Source organism: Salmo salar, chromosome 11 (assembly GCF_965601325.2).
Source record: "Salmo salar chromosome 11, fSalSal1, whole genome shotgun sequence".
Classification (NCBI taxonomy): domain Eukaryota; kingdom Metazoa; phylum Chordata; class Actinopteri; order Salmoniformes; family Salmonidae; genus Salmo; species Salmo salar.
In genome coordinates, this window is record NC_138301.1 from 22,968,875 (window position 1) to 22,986,009 (window position 17,135).

The 17,135-nt window shown below is 44.1% G+C and overlaps 1 protein-coding gene across 1 annotated transcript; it reads left to right on the plus strand.

Annotated features, from left to right (window-relative positions):
- The first annotated feature begins 32 nt into the window (after positions 1-32).
- On the plus strand, positions 33-13,811 carry LOC106562288 (mitochondrial inner membrane m-AAA protease component AFG3L1). The gene is made up of 17 exons (XM_045689182.2): positions 33-240; positions 1,197-1,284; positions 1,441-1,509; positions 1,626-1,747; positions 2,204-2,353; positions 2,543-2,617; positions 2,871-2,995; positions 3,200-3,470; positions 3,761-3,898; positions 4,161-4,314; positions 4,513-4,620; positions 6,242-6,367; positions 6,733-6,843; positions 7,103-7,218; positions 7,384-7,584; positions 7,691-7,885; positions 10,892-13,811. The coding sequence occupies exons 1-17, from the start codon at positions 112-114 to the stop codon at positions 11,084-11,086; spliced, it is 2,373 nt and encodes a 790-aa protein (XP_045545138.1). The 5' UTR covers positions 33-111; the 3' UTR covers positions 11,087-13,811.
- The last annotated feature ends 3,324 nt before the right edge of the window (positions 13,812-17,135 follow it).

Here is a 17,135-nt window from a genome sequence, read left to right on the forward strand (position 1 = left end):
GTTGATGACTTGGTTTATCTCACTCTGTAATCGTAGCTAGTTTTAAACTGTTGAGGCTCGGGAGTCGCTCTACCGCAACAGCGGGGATACTCTGTCTGCTTCAGCCGAAATATGGTTCGCATGATGGGGCTGCTTTCAGTGAGTGTTTGGCCCCTGCGGAACGGGGTGCAGGCTTGGGGCAGAGGCTGCGCCACCATCCATACAGCTTTTCGCTACAGTAACGTTAGCGCATTATCGAAGGTAGGGTGTCATTTCTTGAAATAATTCCGTCTGCCGTCAACTTGCAAAAGAACCATGTAATGATATCACACAACATTGATGCCAGATTTACAATATATTTACAAATGCATGATTAAGCCTTGTTTGCCTTTACTTGATGAACTTTGTCATAAAGAGTTTCTTGCATAAAGATCCCTTCCTTGCTTATGAAACTTTTTTTCCCCTCATTCATTTCATAACATATCGAGTTGCTGCGTTCTGGGGATGCGTTCTGGGGAAGGGGCGTCTCAGCTGCAGCACATTATGGGTCATGGCTAGAAGCGATGTCTCCAGTTTTGATCAAATTAACGTCAGATTTTACTTTTCGTAGCAGGTTAGATTAATTTACTCAGCAGGTTAGGAGAATTATCGTATCATTTTAGGATAATTGGGTTAAGGTTAGGACAATTTGTTAGGGTTAGATAAAATGCACAAAAAAATCGACATTTGACGTAAATTTGACGAATTGCATCCCGTCGCAACGGTATCGGAGCTTTTCGTATTATTATACCCTTGACCCAAATTGCGTGAAACATTCTAGGGCCTTTTGCCAAATCGATGCTTTTATAGCCTAACATCAGTTCAGTGAGTTAATCTGTTTATTAAGGACTTTAATATTATTTACTGTAATAATAATCAGTTATTATGATGTGTGGATGTGTTGTATATTCAGTGAATAGTAAAAGGGATAAAAAATGATGCACATCCAAAAATGTTTTGTGGAGGGGCTGACTAACAGAGAGTAAACTATAAAAAGAAAGTCAGCTGCTATACCCATTTAAATGTTTGGGAGCATAATTAGAATATTCAGTGAATAACATCTGAATTGTCTTCAACTGTGTATTGTTGAATATCAGTAGCCTAATGCAGATATTTTAACTCTTTCAAATATGAGATTCAAGGTAGGCTGTGTTAATCCAATCCTGCTCTCTCCTCAGTGTTCCGCATTAAAACGAATCAATCCCATGGGATTAAATCAATGCACTTTCACATTGGCTCGATTGCTCAGTTCCAAACCCCCACGAGGTAAATCCCTCTAACACCAGGAATATGTTGATGTTATCATCTATGCATGTAATGACCATGGCAATTACAGATGACTGTGCAATTCATTGTCGCTGTTGTTTGATGGTGTCCTACATCTTCAATCCCTATGCTAATTCCATGTTTTAATTGCTTCAGGATTTGAGAAGTTCTTCCCAAAGAGTGAGGACACTCCTGGAGTGAACAAATCATCTGAAGAGACCGGTGGTATGACTGATAGCCTATATCCTGTCTCTCTGCTGGCCCACTGTTAACACTGGGATGTCAATGATGGACAGCCAGTTGTCTGTGATTTAATTTCCTGTGTCATTTTGCTTGTTTAGATGAGAAGACCAAAGAGACAGAATCTCAGGGCGGAGGAGAAGGGGGACCAAATGGAGGTGGCGAGAGAGAGAGGAGGAGAGGCGGAAGGAAGGATGAATCAGACTGGTGGACTCGCTTCCAGGTCTGTTTCAAAGCCTCAGCTTTCTACAGAGCAGACATGTAAACAAACAAGGTGTGCCTGTTTTCTCCACAACAACAGCACTCTGTCATCACTCATGTTTGATTTTCCACCCCTTAAGCTACCTGATCTGAACCAGAGACGCTATATAAACACGTCAGTCAATAATGCCTTGTTTGGCAGCCTGTTATGTAATAGATGGGAGGAAAGTAAAAAAAGTAGAGTTCTATTTATAAAGGGCTGCTGTGTAAGAGGATAAAGGATCACCTTTTATCATACTACTAATGGGGGGGGGGGGGGTGTTGGCATGAGAGGGAGGCAGACGGTGGCCAGAGCCCCACTCTGCCTGCTTCCACTCAGAAACTGTGTCTGTTTGCTTGTGCGTGTGTTGATGAGACGGACTTCTGTATACATCATTTCCACCCTGTTTCCCCTCATTGTTTTCTCTGAATGTGACAGAATGATTTCCCCTGGGATGAGAAGACCATGCGCAATGTCGCGATCGGATTCGCCGGCATGGCCTCCACGTTCCTGTATTTCTACTTCCGAGAGACTGGGAAGGAAGTCTCCTGGAAGGACTTTGTAAATAACTACCTGGCCAGAAGACTGGTGAGAGACGGGGGATATACTAGATTACAGTTCTTCACTAGTTACTATGTAATAACGTTTTATAAGACCCATAAGTAAAGTATTATTGCATGTGTTTTCATGCCTGGAGCTGTTATGTCATTGTTTGTGTGTGGAACAGTGAGTCTGAGGTCTTCATTCTTTGATGTGTCTGATGTGTTCTCTGTTCAGGTGGACCGTCTGGAGGTAGTCAACAAACAGTATGTCAGAGTCATCCCAGTGCATGGAGTCAATACGTCAGAGGTGGTGTGTACCAAATAATCACAGGGGAGACATTTGGGAGTCTTGTTTTTTGTTTTTTTACACTATCCATAGGTCCCCTTTTTTTGGATTTCAAGACATGTATAGAGTTTACAAGTTAGTAAGATAAGCATTTGGATTTAATGTATTATTTAGTCTTATGTGGTTACGTTTCATAATGTTTTGCTTAGAGTTTAACCAGTGAGGAATGCCAACAGTTATAAGTGTGTTCACATCCCCCTGTCTCTGTGTGTCACAGAGCTACCTGTGGTTCAACATCGGCAGCGTGGAGACGTTTGAACACAACCTGGAGCTGGCCCAGCAGGAGATGGGCCTGGACTCTACACACAGAGTACCTGTGATCTACGCAAGCGAGAGCGACGGGTGAGACATCATGAGGTTTAGGCCATGGGATGGATGGATGAAGAGCTGTGGGAACAGGAAGACTTTATTTGAATGTTGTTCAGATTAGGAGCTGTGGGGTTGGAACTCATTTGAAGGTCCTCTCTATCAAGCGCTCACTGACCCTGGAGATGTTGATAGATTGATTGGCCCCTTAATGCTAATCTCTCTTTTATTTATATATAGTACTTTCCTGATGAGCATTCTTCCAACCCTGTTGCTGGTTGGCCTCCTGCTCTTCACCATGCGCCAGGGACCAATGGCAGGAGGCCGTGGCGGAGGGCGGGGCAACCCCTTCATAATGGGCGAATCCAAGGCCAAAATCATGAAGGACAACATTGACGTGAGATTTAAGGATGTGGCTGGCTGCGAAGAGGCCAAGCTGGAGATCCTAGAGTTTGTCAACTTCCTGAAGAACCCCCGGCAGTACCAGGACCTGGGGGCCAAGATCCCCAAGGTAACTCTTTCCTTAGATACCCTACCAGCATCTGAAACACTACTCAGATTACCCTGTTGTACAGGATGATGCTCACCAAGATAAAAAATAGCAGTGTGTTGGATTTCATGGCCATGTCAGGAAAACACTGCAGTTGAATTTGTCTATGCAGTGTGATGAGCTGAGATGATAGTTAATTGGCTGTTTGTTTACATAGACATTTCCTTTGCATCTCAGTCACCACTGCACTCTAACCTCCAAGTACTCACAAGAGTGCCCACTTATACCAGCTATGACCATGTGCTTCCCAGGGTGCAGTGTTGTCGGGTCCCCCCGGCACAGGGAAGACCCTGTTAGCCAAGGCCACAGCCGGAGAGGCCAATGTCCCCTTCATCACCGTCAACGGATCTGAGTTCCAGGAGATGTTTGTTGGCGTGGGCCCAGCCAGGGTGAGTACTACCCGAGGGGGAGGGAGGAAGAGGGACAGTTGGATTACAGGGTGGATTTCTGTTAGCTTTTCCTCTCTTTGTCTAAATATTTGCTTTGAGGTCACGCACTTGTTTCACTCCTCTATGGGAATAAATACATGACTCTGAATCACTGTATTGGCATGAGTTTAATACAATAAGCATGATAAACTTTGCTAAAAGTGTTGATTTGTTGTGCTGTGGACCTACCCAGTAATGTAACCCATGCCTTTCCTTTTTCCAGGTGAGGGATATGTTTGCCATGGCCCGTAAGAACGCTCCCTGCATCCTGTTCATCGATGAGATCGATGCTGTGGGCAGGAAGCGAGGAAGAGGGAACTTTGGGGGACAGAGTGAGCAGGAGAACACACTGAACCAGCTTCTAGTGGAGATGGATGGTAGGTCTGGTTTGGTGGTCTTACACTGGTTAATTGAAGGTTAAATGAAGCAAAAAAATAGGGAAATGATTCCCAAAGACACGCAATGAATGTGCCATGTTTAATTAACCATAGTCATCTGTGTCCTGTTCATTATGTGACCCTTCCATACAATCTCAACTGTTTTTTTTCCCCATCACTTCTCTGTTGGGTCTGTAGGGTTCAACACCAGCACTAACGTGGTCGTCTTGGCTGGAACCAACCGACCAGACATCCTGGACCCAGCACTGATGAGACCTGGGCGCTTCGACAGACAGATTTACATAGGTAAAGTCAGTCCACTCCATAAATACAATCTGTGTGGCCTGGAACTGTTTATTTCTGTCATAGCTGTACATTATATCAATGATCTAAATACTGTAGTAGGTACAGATAGTCTAACTTTAGCAGGGCCTAATCTGTCTCTACCTGTCGCCACAGATCAACACAGCCATTGTTAGACTATCAGACAATTCATTGGCCCCTCTTTCAGAGTCCAACTCTATCAGTACCTCACATATACAGTGCATTCTAGATATACGTCACAGTATGTGGAGTTGGGTAGATGCTGCTATCTAGCCGCTATAGGGTATACACAATGATGTTTATTTCTACAGTAAAAGCTACTTTAACAGTGCTTTATCAGTGTGTTCAGTACTGTGACTCAAAGAGCGTAGTTTACCTGGATTAAACGTGGTTTACGTGTATTAATGTGGCATTAGCATTGCTTTCTTTGCTCTGGTGTTGTTCTGGCGCTGCTCTCTGACAACTCTTCCTCTCTGGTCAACAGCCCACAAACAGAATGAGCTTTTCTGCCCTGTCATTGGATTAGCATCTTCAGTGCAGTCTATTGAGGGATTACCCAGCCCTAGCCGGCCGGCATATCTCATGACATTAGCACGTCATGCCTGTCCAGTGCCGTCCCGCCTCTCCTGACCCCCATTACCATAGCAACGAGCTAGCCTGGCCCTGCGAGTTTAGGGAAATGAGTTGAACCTGAACAGGAAAAACCCTGCGCTATAAATTCTAACTAGAGCCCAGAGTTTTTCGCGGTTGGGTCATGTGGTCAGTGAAAAACTCCTGATCTATCTATGTGAGACCACTGTCTAGTCTCCATATTCTAGTCCCATACAGCCCTGGCTGAAATTAATGTGGTTAAGGCTTTTTTTGTCACCTTTCCCTGGGTAGTGAAACCACTTCCTACAGCCCTTGCCGACATGATTAGAATTTGACTGAACCCCATCTCAGCAATGCAGTAAAAGCTTGCCTGTGGTTTTTGTACTCGCAAATAGTCCTTGTAATCAAGCCATTTTAGAAGTGAGAACTTTAAGTGCACAGACATTTTTGGTCACATTCTTGGCAAAAGTACAGGTGCAAAAGCACTGACTGCAAAATGTTTTTGCCATTATCAGTGATGTCATAACTTGCCTAATTGCTTTATCTGTGTCGATAGCGGTCTGATTTGAGTTGTGCCCAACATTGCAGTAACATGTTATGTCATGTGGTTGTACTCTTTGTGAGTGAGGTGAGATGGCTGATCTAGGTTATTTCTGACAGCTGGGATCCATTTTCCCCAAAGTCCAGTCCAGCTGTACAATGGTAGGCAGCTCTGGCCTGGCCTCACTGGCCTGCATTCTTCTGTCTGTCATGGAAACTAACTGCAGCCCGAGTGAGAGCTTCTATAAACCGAAAGGTTATGTAACCGGGGACAGTAACCATTAGGGATAGGAGGCAAGCTGCTCCACTGGGCCTTCTGACTAGGGTGTCAATGTTTTCCCTCTCCTGCCTGGGCCAGTGATCCGTCCCCATAAATATGTTCCACTTCCTCCCTGTCAAACCTGATCCCCCTTCTTTCTCCCTTTCTATCCCTGCACTAATTCAAATTCTCTCTCTCCCCTTCTCCTCTCAGGTCCACCAGACATAAAGGGCAGAGCGTCCATCTTTAAGGTCCATCTGAGGCCTCTGAAGCTGGACTCCAGTATAGACTCTGAAGCTTTGACCAGGAAACTAGCTGCCCTCACACCTGGCTTCACTGGTGAGTGCAGGGCCAGGTGTGTTTGTCTGTGTGCACATTGACAGCTAGCTGTGTAAGGGATAGTTTGGATTTTGGAAATGAAGCCCTTTATCTCCTTCCGTAGAGTCAGATGAACTCATGGATACCATTTATGTCTCTGTGTCCAGTAGGAAGGAAGTTAGCATTGGCCTGCAAAGCCACCTCTAACTAGCATTAGCGAGACTTCGTCTTTGCGCTAGCTTTACCCAAATACTTCCAGTCTTTGCGATAATCTAGTTAGAATTTGCTCGTGAGGAAAGTAGATAAAGGGATTTGCCAAAGTCCCAAACTATCCCTTTAAAAGTAATGATGAAATGAACACAGTACATGGTTCTTTCAACATACAGGAGCTGATATTGCCAACGTGTGTAATGAGGCGGCCCTGATAGCAGCACGCTACCTTAACGAGTCTATCAACGTCAAGCACTTTGAGCAGGCCATCGAGAGGGTCATCGGAGGTAAGCTACTGTCACTGACTGGGGGATGGTGGGGAGAGTGGATGTCAGGGCTCAAACAGGGAGTTCATCTTTGGAATGTAACTGTCAGACTGGCTGGTGTTGACATGACCTTTCTGCCCTGTCTGTCGGGGCCAGTGAGGCCACTCTTTCACTCCTGAACAAGTAACCAAGCCCCCTCCCCTAACACACACAAGTGCAGCCTTGAGACATGAAACTCACACACACTTTGTGGTTGTAAACATGCCCTCCTTTCCCCCAGGTCTGGAGAAGAAGACCCAGGTACTACAGCCATTAGAGAAGACCACTGTAGCATACCACGAGGCTGGCCATGCTGTGGTGGGCTGGTACCTGGAACACGCTGACCCTCTGCTCAAGGTGTGTGGCCATCTCCTCCCCTCCTCAATAGCATTCTCTCCTCTTCTAATACCTTTTTATCCCCACCCACTGTCTCTTCTCTGTCCCTGTTCTACCTACCTATCCCTCAATTTCACCCTGAGCAGAACGTAGGATCTTACCTGTTGGTTTCCTCTCCTGTCCCAGGTGTCAATCATCCCCCGGGGGAAGGGTTTGGGGTATGCTCAGTACCTTCCTAAGGAGCAGTACCTGTTCACGCGGGAGCAGCTGTTTGACAGGATGTGTATGATGCTGGGAGGACGTGTGGCAGAGCAGGTCTTTTTTGGGAAGATCACCACAGGGGCACAGGATGACCTCAGGAAGGTCACGCAGTCTGCCTACGCACAGGTAACACACACACACACACACACACACACACACACACACACACACACACACACACACACAAACACTAATTAACCTCGCTCTCTCTCTCCCCCTCGATCCCTCTCAGGTGGTTCAGTTTGGGATGAGTGAGGTGGTGGGCCAGGTGTCTTTTGAGCTCCCCAGGCAGGGAGAGATGGTGATGGAGAAGCCTTACAGCGAGCCCACGGCCCAGCTCATAGACCAGGAGGTCCGTTCACTCATAGACGCTGCCTTCCAACGTACACACCAGCTCATCACTGAGAAGAGAGATGTGGTGGAGAAGGTGAGGGAAAGAGAGGGGTCTGTAGGAGAGAGATGGTGGCAGAGGAGTGAGATATCGAGAGAGGAGGCCCAAATCTCTTAACCCTAAGAGGGGGAGAAATAGGATGCCAATCACATCGATAATGTATCAGAAAGGTATATACAGTTGAAGTCAGAAGTTAACATGCCCCTAGGTTGGAGTCATTTGTCATAAGCTTCGTCTTCAGAAGAGGTGAAATCAATATCGGACCAATACGCAGCGTGGTAAGTGTCCATACTTATACTTTTATTTACTAAACGTGAACACTAAAGAAAACGAACAACAGTCCTGTAAGGCTACCAGCTATATAAAGAAACAACCACCCACTGACACAAGAGAAAATAAACCCATATAAATATGGCCTCCAATTAGAAGCAACGACAACCAGCTGCTTCTAATTGGAGGTCGTTCCCAAAACTAACATAGAAATACGAACATAGAAATACAAAACATAGAACAATACCCAAAAACCCCGACAACACAAAACAAACACACCCCTGCCACGTCCTGACCTAACTACAATAACAACTGGTCAGGACGTGACATCATTAAACTTGTTTTTCAACCACTCCACAAATTTCTTATTAACAAACTATAGTTTTGGCAAGTCAGTTAGGACATCTACTTTGTGCATGACACAACTAATTTTTTCAACAATTGTTTACAGACAGATTATTTCACTTATAATTCACTGTATCACAATTCCAGTGGGTCAGAAGTTTACATACACTAAGTTGACTGACTCGGCGGTTCCTTCCTCTCGGAGGCTTCTCTTAAAGGTGTATGGACCCCTCGGCGGTTCCTTCCTCTCGGAGGCTTCTCTTAAAGGCGTATGGACCCCTCTGAGTCTCCTCTCCCTCTGAGGACAGAAACACAGTTGAAGAGCAGCAACTTTTATTTTTTTATTATAAAATAATTGTTCCGCTTTTATTTTTATTTTTATTTTTTTTTTTGTGATCGATCTGCTCGTAGCCATGGTCTTATCCTTTTCATGATCGCAAGCTGGATTTCATGCCACCAATTCACAAATGTCTTGTTTATATTCGTATTTTGGATGGACTATAAACTGCTTGTAGTCATGTTTTGGAGAATGTGTGTTTGTCCCGTGTGTGAAACAATGGGGGGGTTCTACTCATTCAGGATTTGTCCCAAATGGCACCCTATTCCTCTTATAGTGCACTACACTAAACAAACTAGTGCACTATAGGGTGCCATTTGGGACATGTATTAAATCTACCATAGGTTGAGGGACTTGAACAGGTCTCATAATATGCAAAATGATATGTGTATTTTTTTAGGGTTTTTTTGTCTGCTGTTAAGTACATTTTGCAAAATATACAGTCCAAGTGATCAATTGTCATTTTTAAACCTGTACAATGTGTTGAAGGAATATTGGAAAATGGGGGTGCTCTACCGCTGGTGCCATTATGATTGAATTGCTGTGTCTCTCTGGAACAAAGGCTATCGGAAGTAAACAGAAATGCCTATGAAAGAAAAGTTTCAGGTCTATTTTTCAACATCGCTTGAAAGGATTCAACTTACCTTTCACAAGTCTGTTTGGTTTCCAATTTGTAAGTCGCTCTGGATAAGAGCGTCTGCTAAATGACTTAAATGTAAATGTAAATGACTGTGCCTTTAAACAGCTTGGAAAATTCCATAAAATGATGTCATGGCTTTAGAAGCTTCTGATAGGCTAATTGACATCATTTGAGTCAATTGGAGGTGTACCTGTGGATGTTTTTTCAAGGCCTACCTTCAAACTCAGTGCCTCTTTGCTTGACATCATGGGAAAATCAAAAGAAATCATCCAAGACCTCAGAAAAAAAGAATTGTCTGGTTCATCCTTGGGAGCAATTTCCAAATGCCTGAAGGTACCACATTCATCTGTACAAACAATAGTACACAAGTATAAACACCATGGGACCACGCAGCCGTCATACCGCTCAGGAAGGAGACGCGTTCTGTCTCCTAGAGATGAACGTACTTCGGTGCGAAAAGTACAAATCAATCCCAGAACAACAGCAAAGGACCTTGTGAAGATGCTGCCGGAAACAGGTACAAAAGTATCTATATCCACAGTAAAATGAGTCCTATATCGACATAACCTGAAAGGCCGCTCAGCAAGGAAGAAGCCACTGCTCCAAAACCGCCATAAGAAAGCCAGACTATCGTTTGCAACTGCACATGGGGACAAAGATCGTACTTTTTGGAGAAATGTCCTCTTGTCTGATGAAACAAAAATAGAACTGTTTGGCCGTAATGACATTGTTATGTTTGGAGGAAAAAGGGGGAGGCTTGCAAGCCGAAGAACATCATCCCAACCGTGAAGCACGGGGGTGGCAGCATCATGCCCTGGGGGTGCTTTGCTGCAGGAGAGACTGGTGCATTTCACAAAATAGATGGCATCAAGAGGAAGGAAAATGATGTGGATATATTGAAGCAACATCTCAAGACATCAGTCAGGAAGTTAAATCTTGGTCGCAAATGGATCTTCCAAATGGACAATGACCCCAAGCATACTTCCAAAGTTGCGTCAAAATGGCTTAAGGACAACAAAGTCAAGGTATTGGAGTGGCCATCACAAAGCCCTGACCTCAATCCTATAGAAAATTTGTGGGCAGAACTGAAAAAGCGTGTGCGAGCAAGGAGACCTACAAACCTGACTAAGTTACACCAGCTCTGTCAGGAGGAATGGGCCAAAATTCACCCAACTTATTGTGGGAAGCTTGTGGAAGGCTTCCCAAAACGTTTGACCCAAGTTAAACAATTTAAAGGCAATGCTACCAAATACTACACATTCGTAAAATAAAGTGGTGATCCTAACTGACATAAGACAGGTAATTTTTACCAGGATTAAATTTCAGGAATTGTGGAAAAACAGAGTTTAATTGTACTTGGCAAAGGTGTATGTAAACCTCCGACTTCAACTGTAGAACATGGTTGAAAAGTGGTCTAACCTCCATCTGCTCCCATGTGTCTCTCCTCCAGGTGGGGAGGCGTCTCCTGGAGAAGGAGGTCCTGGACAAGGCTGATATTCGGAAGCTGCTGGGTCCTCGCCCCTACGAGGAGAAGTCTACGTATGAGGAGTTTGTGGAGGGGACGGGGGCCATGGAGGAGGACACCTCCCTTCCAGAGGGCCTCAAGAACTGGAACAGGGACAGGGGGATGGAAGAGCCTCCCTAGGAGCAGCAACGCAAACAGGCTCTTTACCTGTAGACTGACACCAGGTCTGACCTGGCCCCCACCCAACCAGGCCACTGGAGGGACATGGGGCACTGCCCCCCCAGAACCTCTAGTGTCTGCTCCAACAGCCTAGATTGTGCAAATTCTCATGTAGACTTATTTTATTCATATGGGAATGCAAAAAGGTGTTCCTGTATTTTGGTTTTGCAGGGCATGAGATTCATTAATCTGTGAAGGATATCCACTCCACCATGCCATTCCTTTCTTTCCCTGGAGATTCCCTGCTGTACTATGTTCCTCCTTTATCCTGACCATAGTGCATTTCAGGGCCTGTGTGGTCATTCTAAGGCCCTAGAGACCATGGACGTCACGTTGAAAATATATTGTTTTTATAAACTCAGCAAAAAAAGAAACGTCCCTTTTTCAGGACTCTGTGTTTCAAAGATAATTCGTAAAAATCCAAAACTTCACAGATTTTCATTGTAAAGGGTTTAAACACTGTTTCCCATGCTTGTTCAATGAACCACAAACAATGAATGAACATGCGCCTGTGGAATGGTTGTTAACACTCTAACAGCTTACAGACGGTAGGCAATTAAGGTCACAGTTATGAAAACTTAAGAGGCCTTTCTACTGACTCTGAAAAACACCAAAGGAAAGATGCCCAGGGTCCCTGCTCATCTGCGTGAACGTGCCTTAGGCATGCTGCAAGGAGGCATGAGGACTGCAGATGTGGCCAGGGCAATAAATTGCAATGTCCGTACTGTGAGACGCCTAAGACGGCGCTACAGGGAGACAGGACGGACAGCTGATTGTCCTCGCAGTGGCAGACCACGTGTAACAACACCTGCACAGGATCGGTACATCCGAACATCACACCTGCGGGACAGGTACAGGATGGCAGCAACAACTGCCCGAGTTACACCAGGAACACACAATCCCTCCATCAGTGCTCAGACTGTCCGCAATAGGCTGAGAGAGGCTGGACTGAGGTCTTGTAGGCCTGTTGTAAGACAGGTCCTCCCCAGACATCACCGGCAACAACGTCGCCAATGGGCACAAACCCACCGTCACTGGACCAGACAGCACTGGCAAAAAGTGCTCTTCACTGACGAGTCGCGGTTTTGTTTCACCTGGGGTGATGGTTGGATTTGCGTTTATCGTCGAAGGAATGAGCGTTACACCGAGGCCTGTACTCTGGAGCGGGATTGATGTAGGTATGCAGACCTGTGAGCAACTGCGGCCCCTCATGAAGAGATCTTTTTTTTTTGTGGCCCCCACCCCTATCAAAGTTTCCCGTCCCTGGTGTACATATCTCATATGAGATGTTTTCTTTTAGATTTCATATTGGAATAATTTGGTGGGTGCTTATTTGTCCTCTTTCACACATGTACAAGTGTGTATTAATACCATGTGTGAATTGGACATATTTTTTTTGCGTATCTCAATTCCCCCTGAGACACCCTCGGAGAGTGGGGTCACAGCCAGGGTCTGCCATTATCAACGGCGACCCTGGAGCAATTAGGTAAGTGCCTTGCTCAAGGGCACATTGACAGATTTTTGTTTTTGTTTTTCTCACGTTGTCGGCTCTGGGTTCTAACTAGTGACCTTTAAGTTATTGTTCCAATGCTCTATCCGCTAGGCTACCTGCCGCCCTGCGTGCGTGTTGCATTTAATCTTCAACGTTTTTGCTACCTTCTGACCTTATTGAATTTCAGCGACGTTTTCATTTTCCCATGTCTCTCTTCAGTCATTGACACTTGTTAACTAAACAGCCATGTGACTGCAGAGGGTTTTCAGAAAGCTCAGCAGAAATCCAGTCCATGCAGATCAGACTGTAACACTGGGACAGTATGACATTTACATTGTATTTTATCCTCTTTCTGGTTGAGGTTCAAACTGTTACTAGGCCTAATTGAAGAAAACACGTCTTCCAAATGTCATTTTTTAGTCTTTTACGAAAACAACAGCCACACCTCTACCTGCCCACTTTCCCCCACAGGAAAACAGCTTCTGACAAGCTTTATTTCTGAGTACAACTAGTGTACACTACCTCACCTCTTATGCTCTCAGTGTTGCTATAACTCAAGTCAACTGACAGCAGATGAACTTCACACGTCTTTTGTGAAGTATTGAGATGTGTGTGTGTACTGAACAAAAATATAAATGCAAAAATTTCAACAATTTTTCTGAGTTACAGTTCATATAAGGAAATATGTTGATTTCAAAAAAATCATTAGGCCCTAATCTATGGATTTCAGATGACTGCGCAAGGGCGCACCATGGGTGGGCCTGGGTGTGCATAGCCAATCAGAATGTGTTTTTCCCCACAAAAGGGCTTTATTACAGACAGAAATAGTCCCCTGTTTCAAAACAATGGAATCCTGTAGTAACCAAAACACAAAATGTATTTTTATTTAACACTTTTTTGTTACTACATGATTCCATATGTGTTATTTCATAGTTTTGATGTCTTCACAATTATTCTACAATGTAGAAACTTTTGACTAGTACTGTATATCTCCATAGCGACGCCAGCCGAGCCGTGCTTACTCCCATGCCCCCGGAGAAACCCTGTAGAGGGGTTTTGGTTTTCACTTCTCAGAATAGATGGTTTTGGGAGAAGTAATGAGATGATGTCGTACCGATCTGCATTGCACTTTCTGAAGGTATTTTCTTTTTTACCTTTTACTGCTGAAAATAAAGGTGTCACTACCTCACTCAATCTCAGTATTTCTGAGAGTTTTTGGAACTCCGCAATTACCTACATTGATTCATGGATTTATACATAAAATGAGCATTGTTACACTCCAGACCAAATGTATGAAAAAAATATGTTTCTACTTTTATGCCTAGTTGTGTGGGTTAGCATAAACAAAAAAGACACAATGTTTTTACAGTACATTCCAGATGTCTTGGTGTAGCCTAAACTGTGTTTAAATTTCAATCCTGCTTTTCTGCCTGATTGACTGACTGCTGGTTCTTGTGGCTCAGCTTATCTAGTGATCTTGCTTAAAGCACTATAAGGAATGTGTATATGACTGTTTCAATGAAAAAAAAGTCAACACTAAAATACATCCAGAATTGTGAAGTTTGCTACAGTGGGGGGAAAAAGTATTTGATCCCCTGCTGATTTTGTACGTTTACCCACTGACAAAGAAAGGATCAGTCTATAATTATGATGGTAGGTTTATTTGAACAGTGAGAGACAGAATAACAACAAAAATATCCAGAAAAACGCATGTCAGAAATGTTATAAATTGATTTGCATTTTAATGAGGGAAATAAGTATTTGACCCCCTCTCAATCAGAAAGATTTCTGGCTCCCAGGTGTCTTTTATACATGTAACGAGCTGAGATTAGGAGCACACTCTTAAAGGGAGTGCTCCTAACCTCAGATTGTTACCTGTAAAAAAGACACCTGTCCACAGAAGCAATCAATCAATCAGATTCCAAACTCTCCACCATGGCCAAGACCAAAGAGCTCTCCAAGGATGTCAGGGACAAGATTGTAGACCTACACAAGGCTGGAATGGGCTACAAGACCATCGCTAAGCAGCTTGGTGAGAAGGTGACAACAGTTGGTGTGATTATTCGCAAATGGAAGAAACACAAAATAACTGTCAATATCCCTCAGCCTGGGGCTCCATGCAAGATCTCACCTCGTGGAGTTGCAATGATCATGAGAACGGTGAGGAATCAGCCCAGAACTACACGGGAGGATCTTGTCAATGATCTCAAGGCAGCTGGGACCATAGTCACCAAGAAAACAATTGGTAACACACTACGCCGTGAAGGACTGAAATCCTGCAGCGCCCACAAGGTCCCCCTCAAGAATACATATACATGCCCGTCTGAAGTTTGCCAATGAACATCTGAATGACTCAGAGGACATCTGGGTGAAAGTGTTGTGGTCAGATGAGACAAATGGAGCTCTTTGACATCAACTCAACTCGCCGTGTTTGGAGGAGGAGGAATGCTGCCTATGACCCCAAGAACACCATCTCCACAGTCAAACATGGAGGTGGAAACATTATGCTTTGGGCGTGTTTTTCTGCTAAGGGGATAGGACAACTTCACCACATCAAAGGGACGATGGACGGGGCCATGTACCGTCAAATCTTGGGTGAGAACCTCCTTCCCTCAGCCAGGGCATTGAAAATGGGTCGTGGATGGGTATTCCAGCATGACAATGATCCAAAACACATGGCCAAGGCAACAAAGGAGTGGCTCAAGGAGAAGCACATTAAGGTCCTGGAGGGGCCTAGCCAGTCTCCAGACCTTAATCCCATAGAAAATCTGTGGAGGGAGCTGAAGGCTCGAGTTGCCAAACGTCAGCCTCGAAACCTTAATGACTTGGAGAAGATCTGCAAAGAGGAGTGGGACAAAATCCCCCCTGAGATGTGTGCAAACCTGGTGGCCAACTACAAGAAACGTCTGACCTCTGTGATTGCCAACAAGGGTTTTGCCACCAAGTACTAAGTCATGTTTTGCAGAGGGGTCAAATACTAAATTTCCCTCATTAAAATGTAAATCATTTTATAACATTTTTGACATGTGTTTTTCTGGATTTTTTGTTGTTGTTATTCTGTCTCTCACTGTTCAAATAAACTTACCATTAAAATTATAGACTGATCATTTCTTTGTAAGTGGGAAAACGTACAAAATCAGCAGGGGATAAAATACTTTTTTCCCCCACTGTATGTGATATATTATCAACATCTGACATTCACCAATAGAAACAAGAATTTATGACCCAGTGTGAATGCTTATCTATGAGTTATTATTAGTTATCTGACCTCACAGTGCTGTAATGATGACCTAAATCAGGAGTATTGGTGCCACTGGTTATACTGGATGTGGAATTCCATTCCGTAGGAACAGGGGGCACATTTTGTGTTGATTTATATACAGTAGTGTACAGGTAACTGCCAAAATGAAGGAAACACCAACATAGGGTCTTAGTAGAGTGCTAGGCCACCACGAGCCAGAACAGCTTCAATTCAACTTGGCATAGATTATACAAGTGTCTGGAACTCTACTGGAGGGATGTGACACCATTCTTCCATAAGAAATTCCATCATTTGGAATTGTTTTGTTGATGGTGGTGGAAAATGCTGTCTCAGGCGCCGCTCCAGATTCTCCCGTAAGTGTTCAGTTAGGCTGAGATCTGGTTACTGAGATGGCCATGGCATATGGTTTACATCGTTTTAATGCTCATCAAACCATTCACTGAGCACGCCTGCCCTGTGGATGGTAGCCAGAAATAATGGCTTTCCCAGCAATATTATACACGAGCCTAAGCATGATGGGATTTTAATTTCTTAATTAAGTCAGGAACGACACCTGTGTGGAAGCACCTTCTTTCTATATACTTTGTATTCCTCATTTACACATTCCTCAGGTTTCCTTTATTTTGGCATTTATATGTACACAGTCCATGCCTCTGTGTGTTGGTGGTTGGTGGCACCTTGAATTGGGGAGGATGGGCTCATAGTAATGGCTGTAACAGAATAAATGAAATGGTATTTGTATTTGTATTACTTATGGATCCCCGTTATCTGCTGCCAAGGATACCATTCACTCCATTTCAGCCATTATTATGAGCTGTCCTCCCCTCAACAGCCTCCTGTGGTTCCTATACATGTTGCTACTTTGCTGCTATTCTGGCTGCACTTTTTGACGTGACAGTAAATTAGCCGTAGTTGGCCAGCTAGCAAGCAAGGGATAAGAATGTATGGCAATGGAACATTTAGAATGAACAGCTGGGTCACGTTCATAGATACAAAACAAAAAGGCTGAACGACTAGGTCACGTCTCTGACAACCGAACCGATAGAACGAACAACCAGCCGGTTGGGTAGCAACCCTAGATTTGTAACAGGACTATATCTTGTGGAAGGATGAAATATTAGGAATAAATGAATGCAAATAAGGTTTTTAATGAAATTGTCAATCATTGTTTGAATATCAAATCAAATTCTATTGGTCCCATACACATGGTTAGCAGATGTTAATGCGAGTGTAGCGAAATGCTTGTGTTTCTAGTT

Coding starts and splice junctions, on each gene's coding strand:
- LOC106562288 (XM_045689182.2), top strand. CDS start 112: ATGGTTCGCATGATGGGGCTGCTTTCAGTGAGTGTTTGGCCCCTGCGG. Junction 7,219..7,383: donor ACGCTGACCCTCTGCTCAAG/GTGTGTGGCCAT, acceptor CTCCTGTCCCAG/GTGTCAATCATCCCCCGGGG. Junction 7,585..7,690: donor CGCAGTCTGCCTACGCACAG/GTAACACACACA, acceptor GATCCCTCTCAG/GTGGTTCAGTTTGGGATGAG.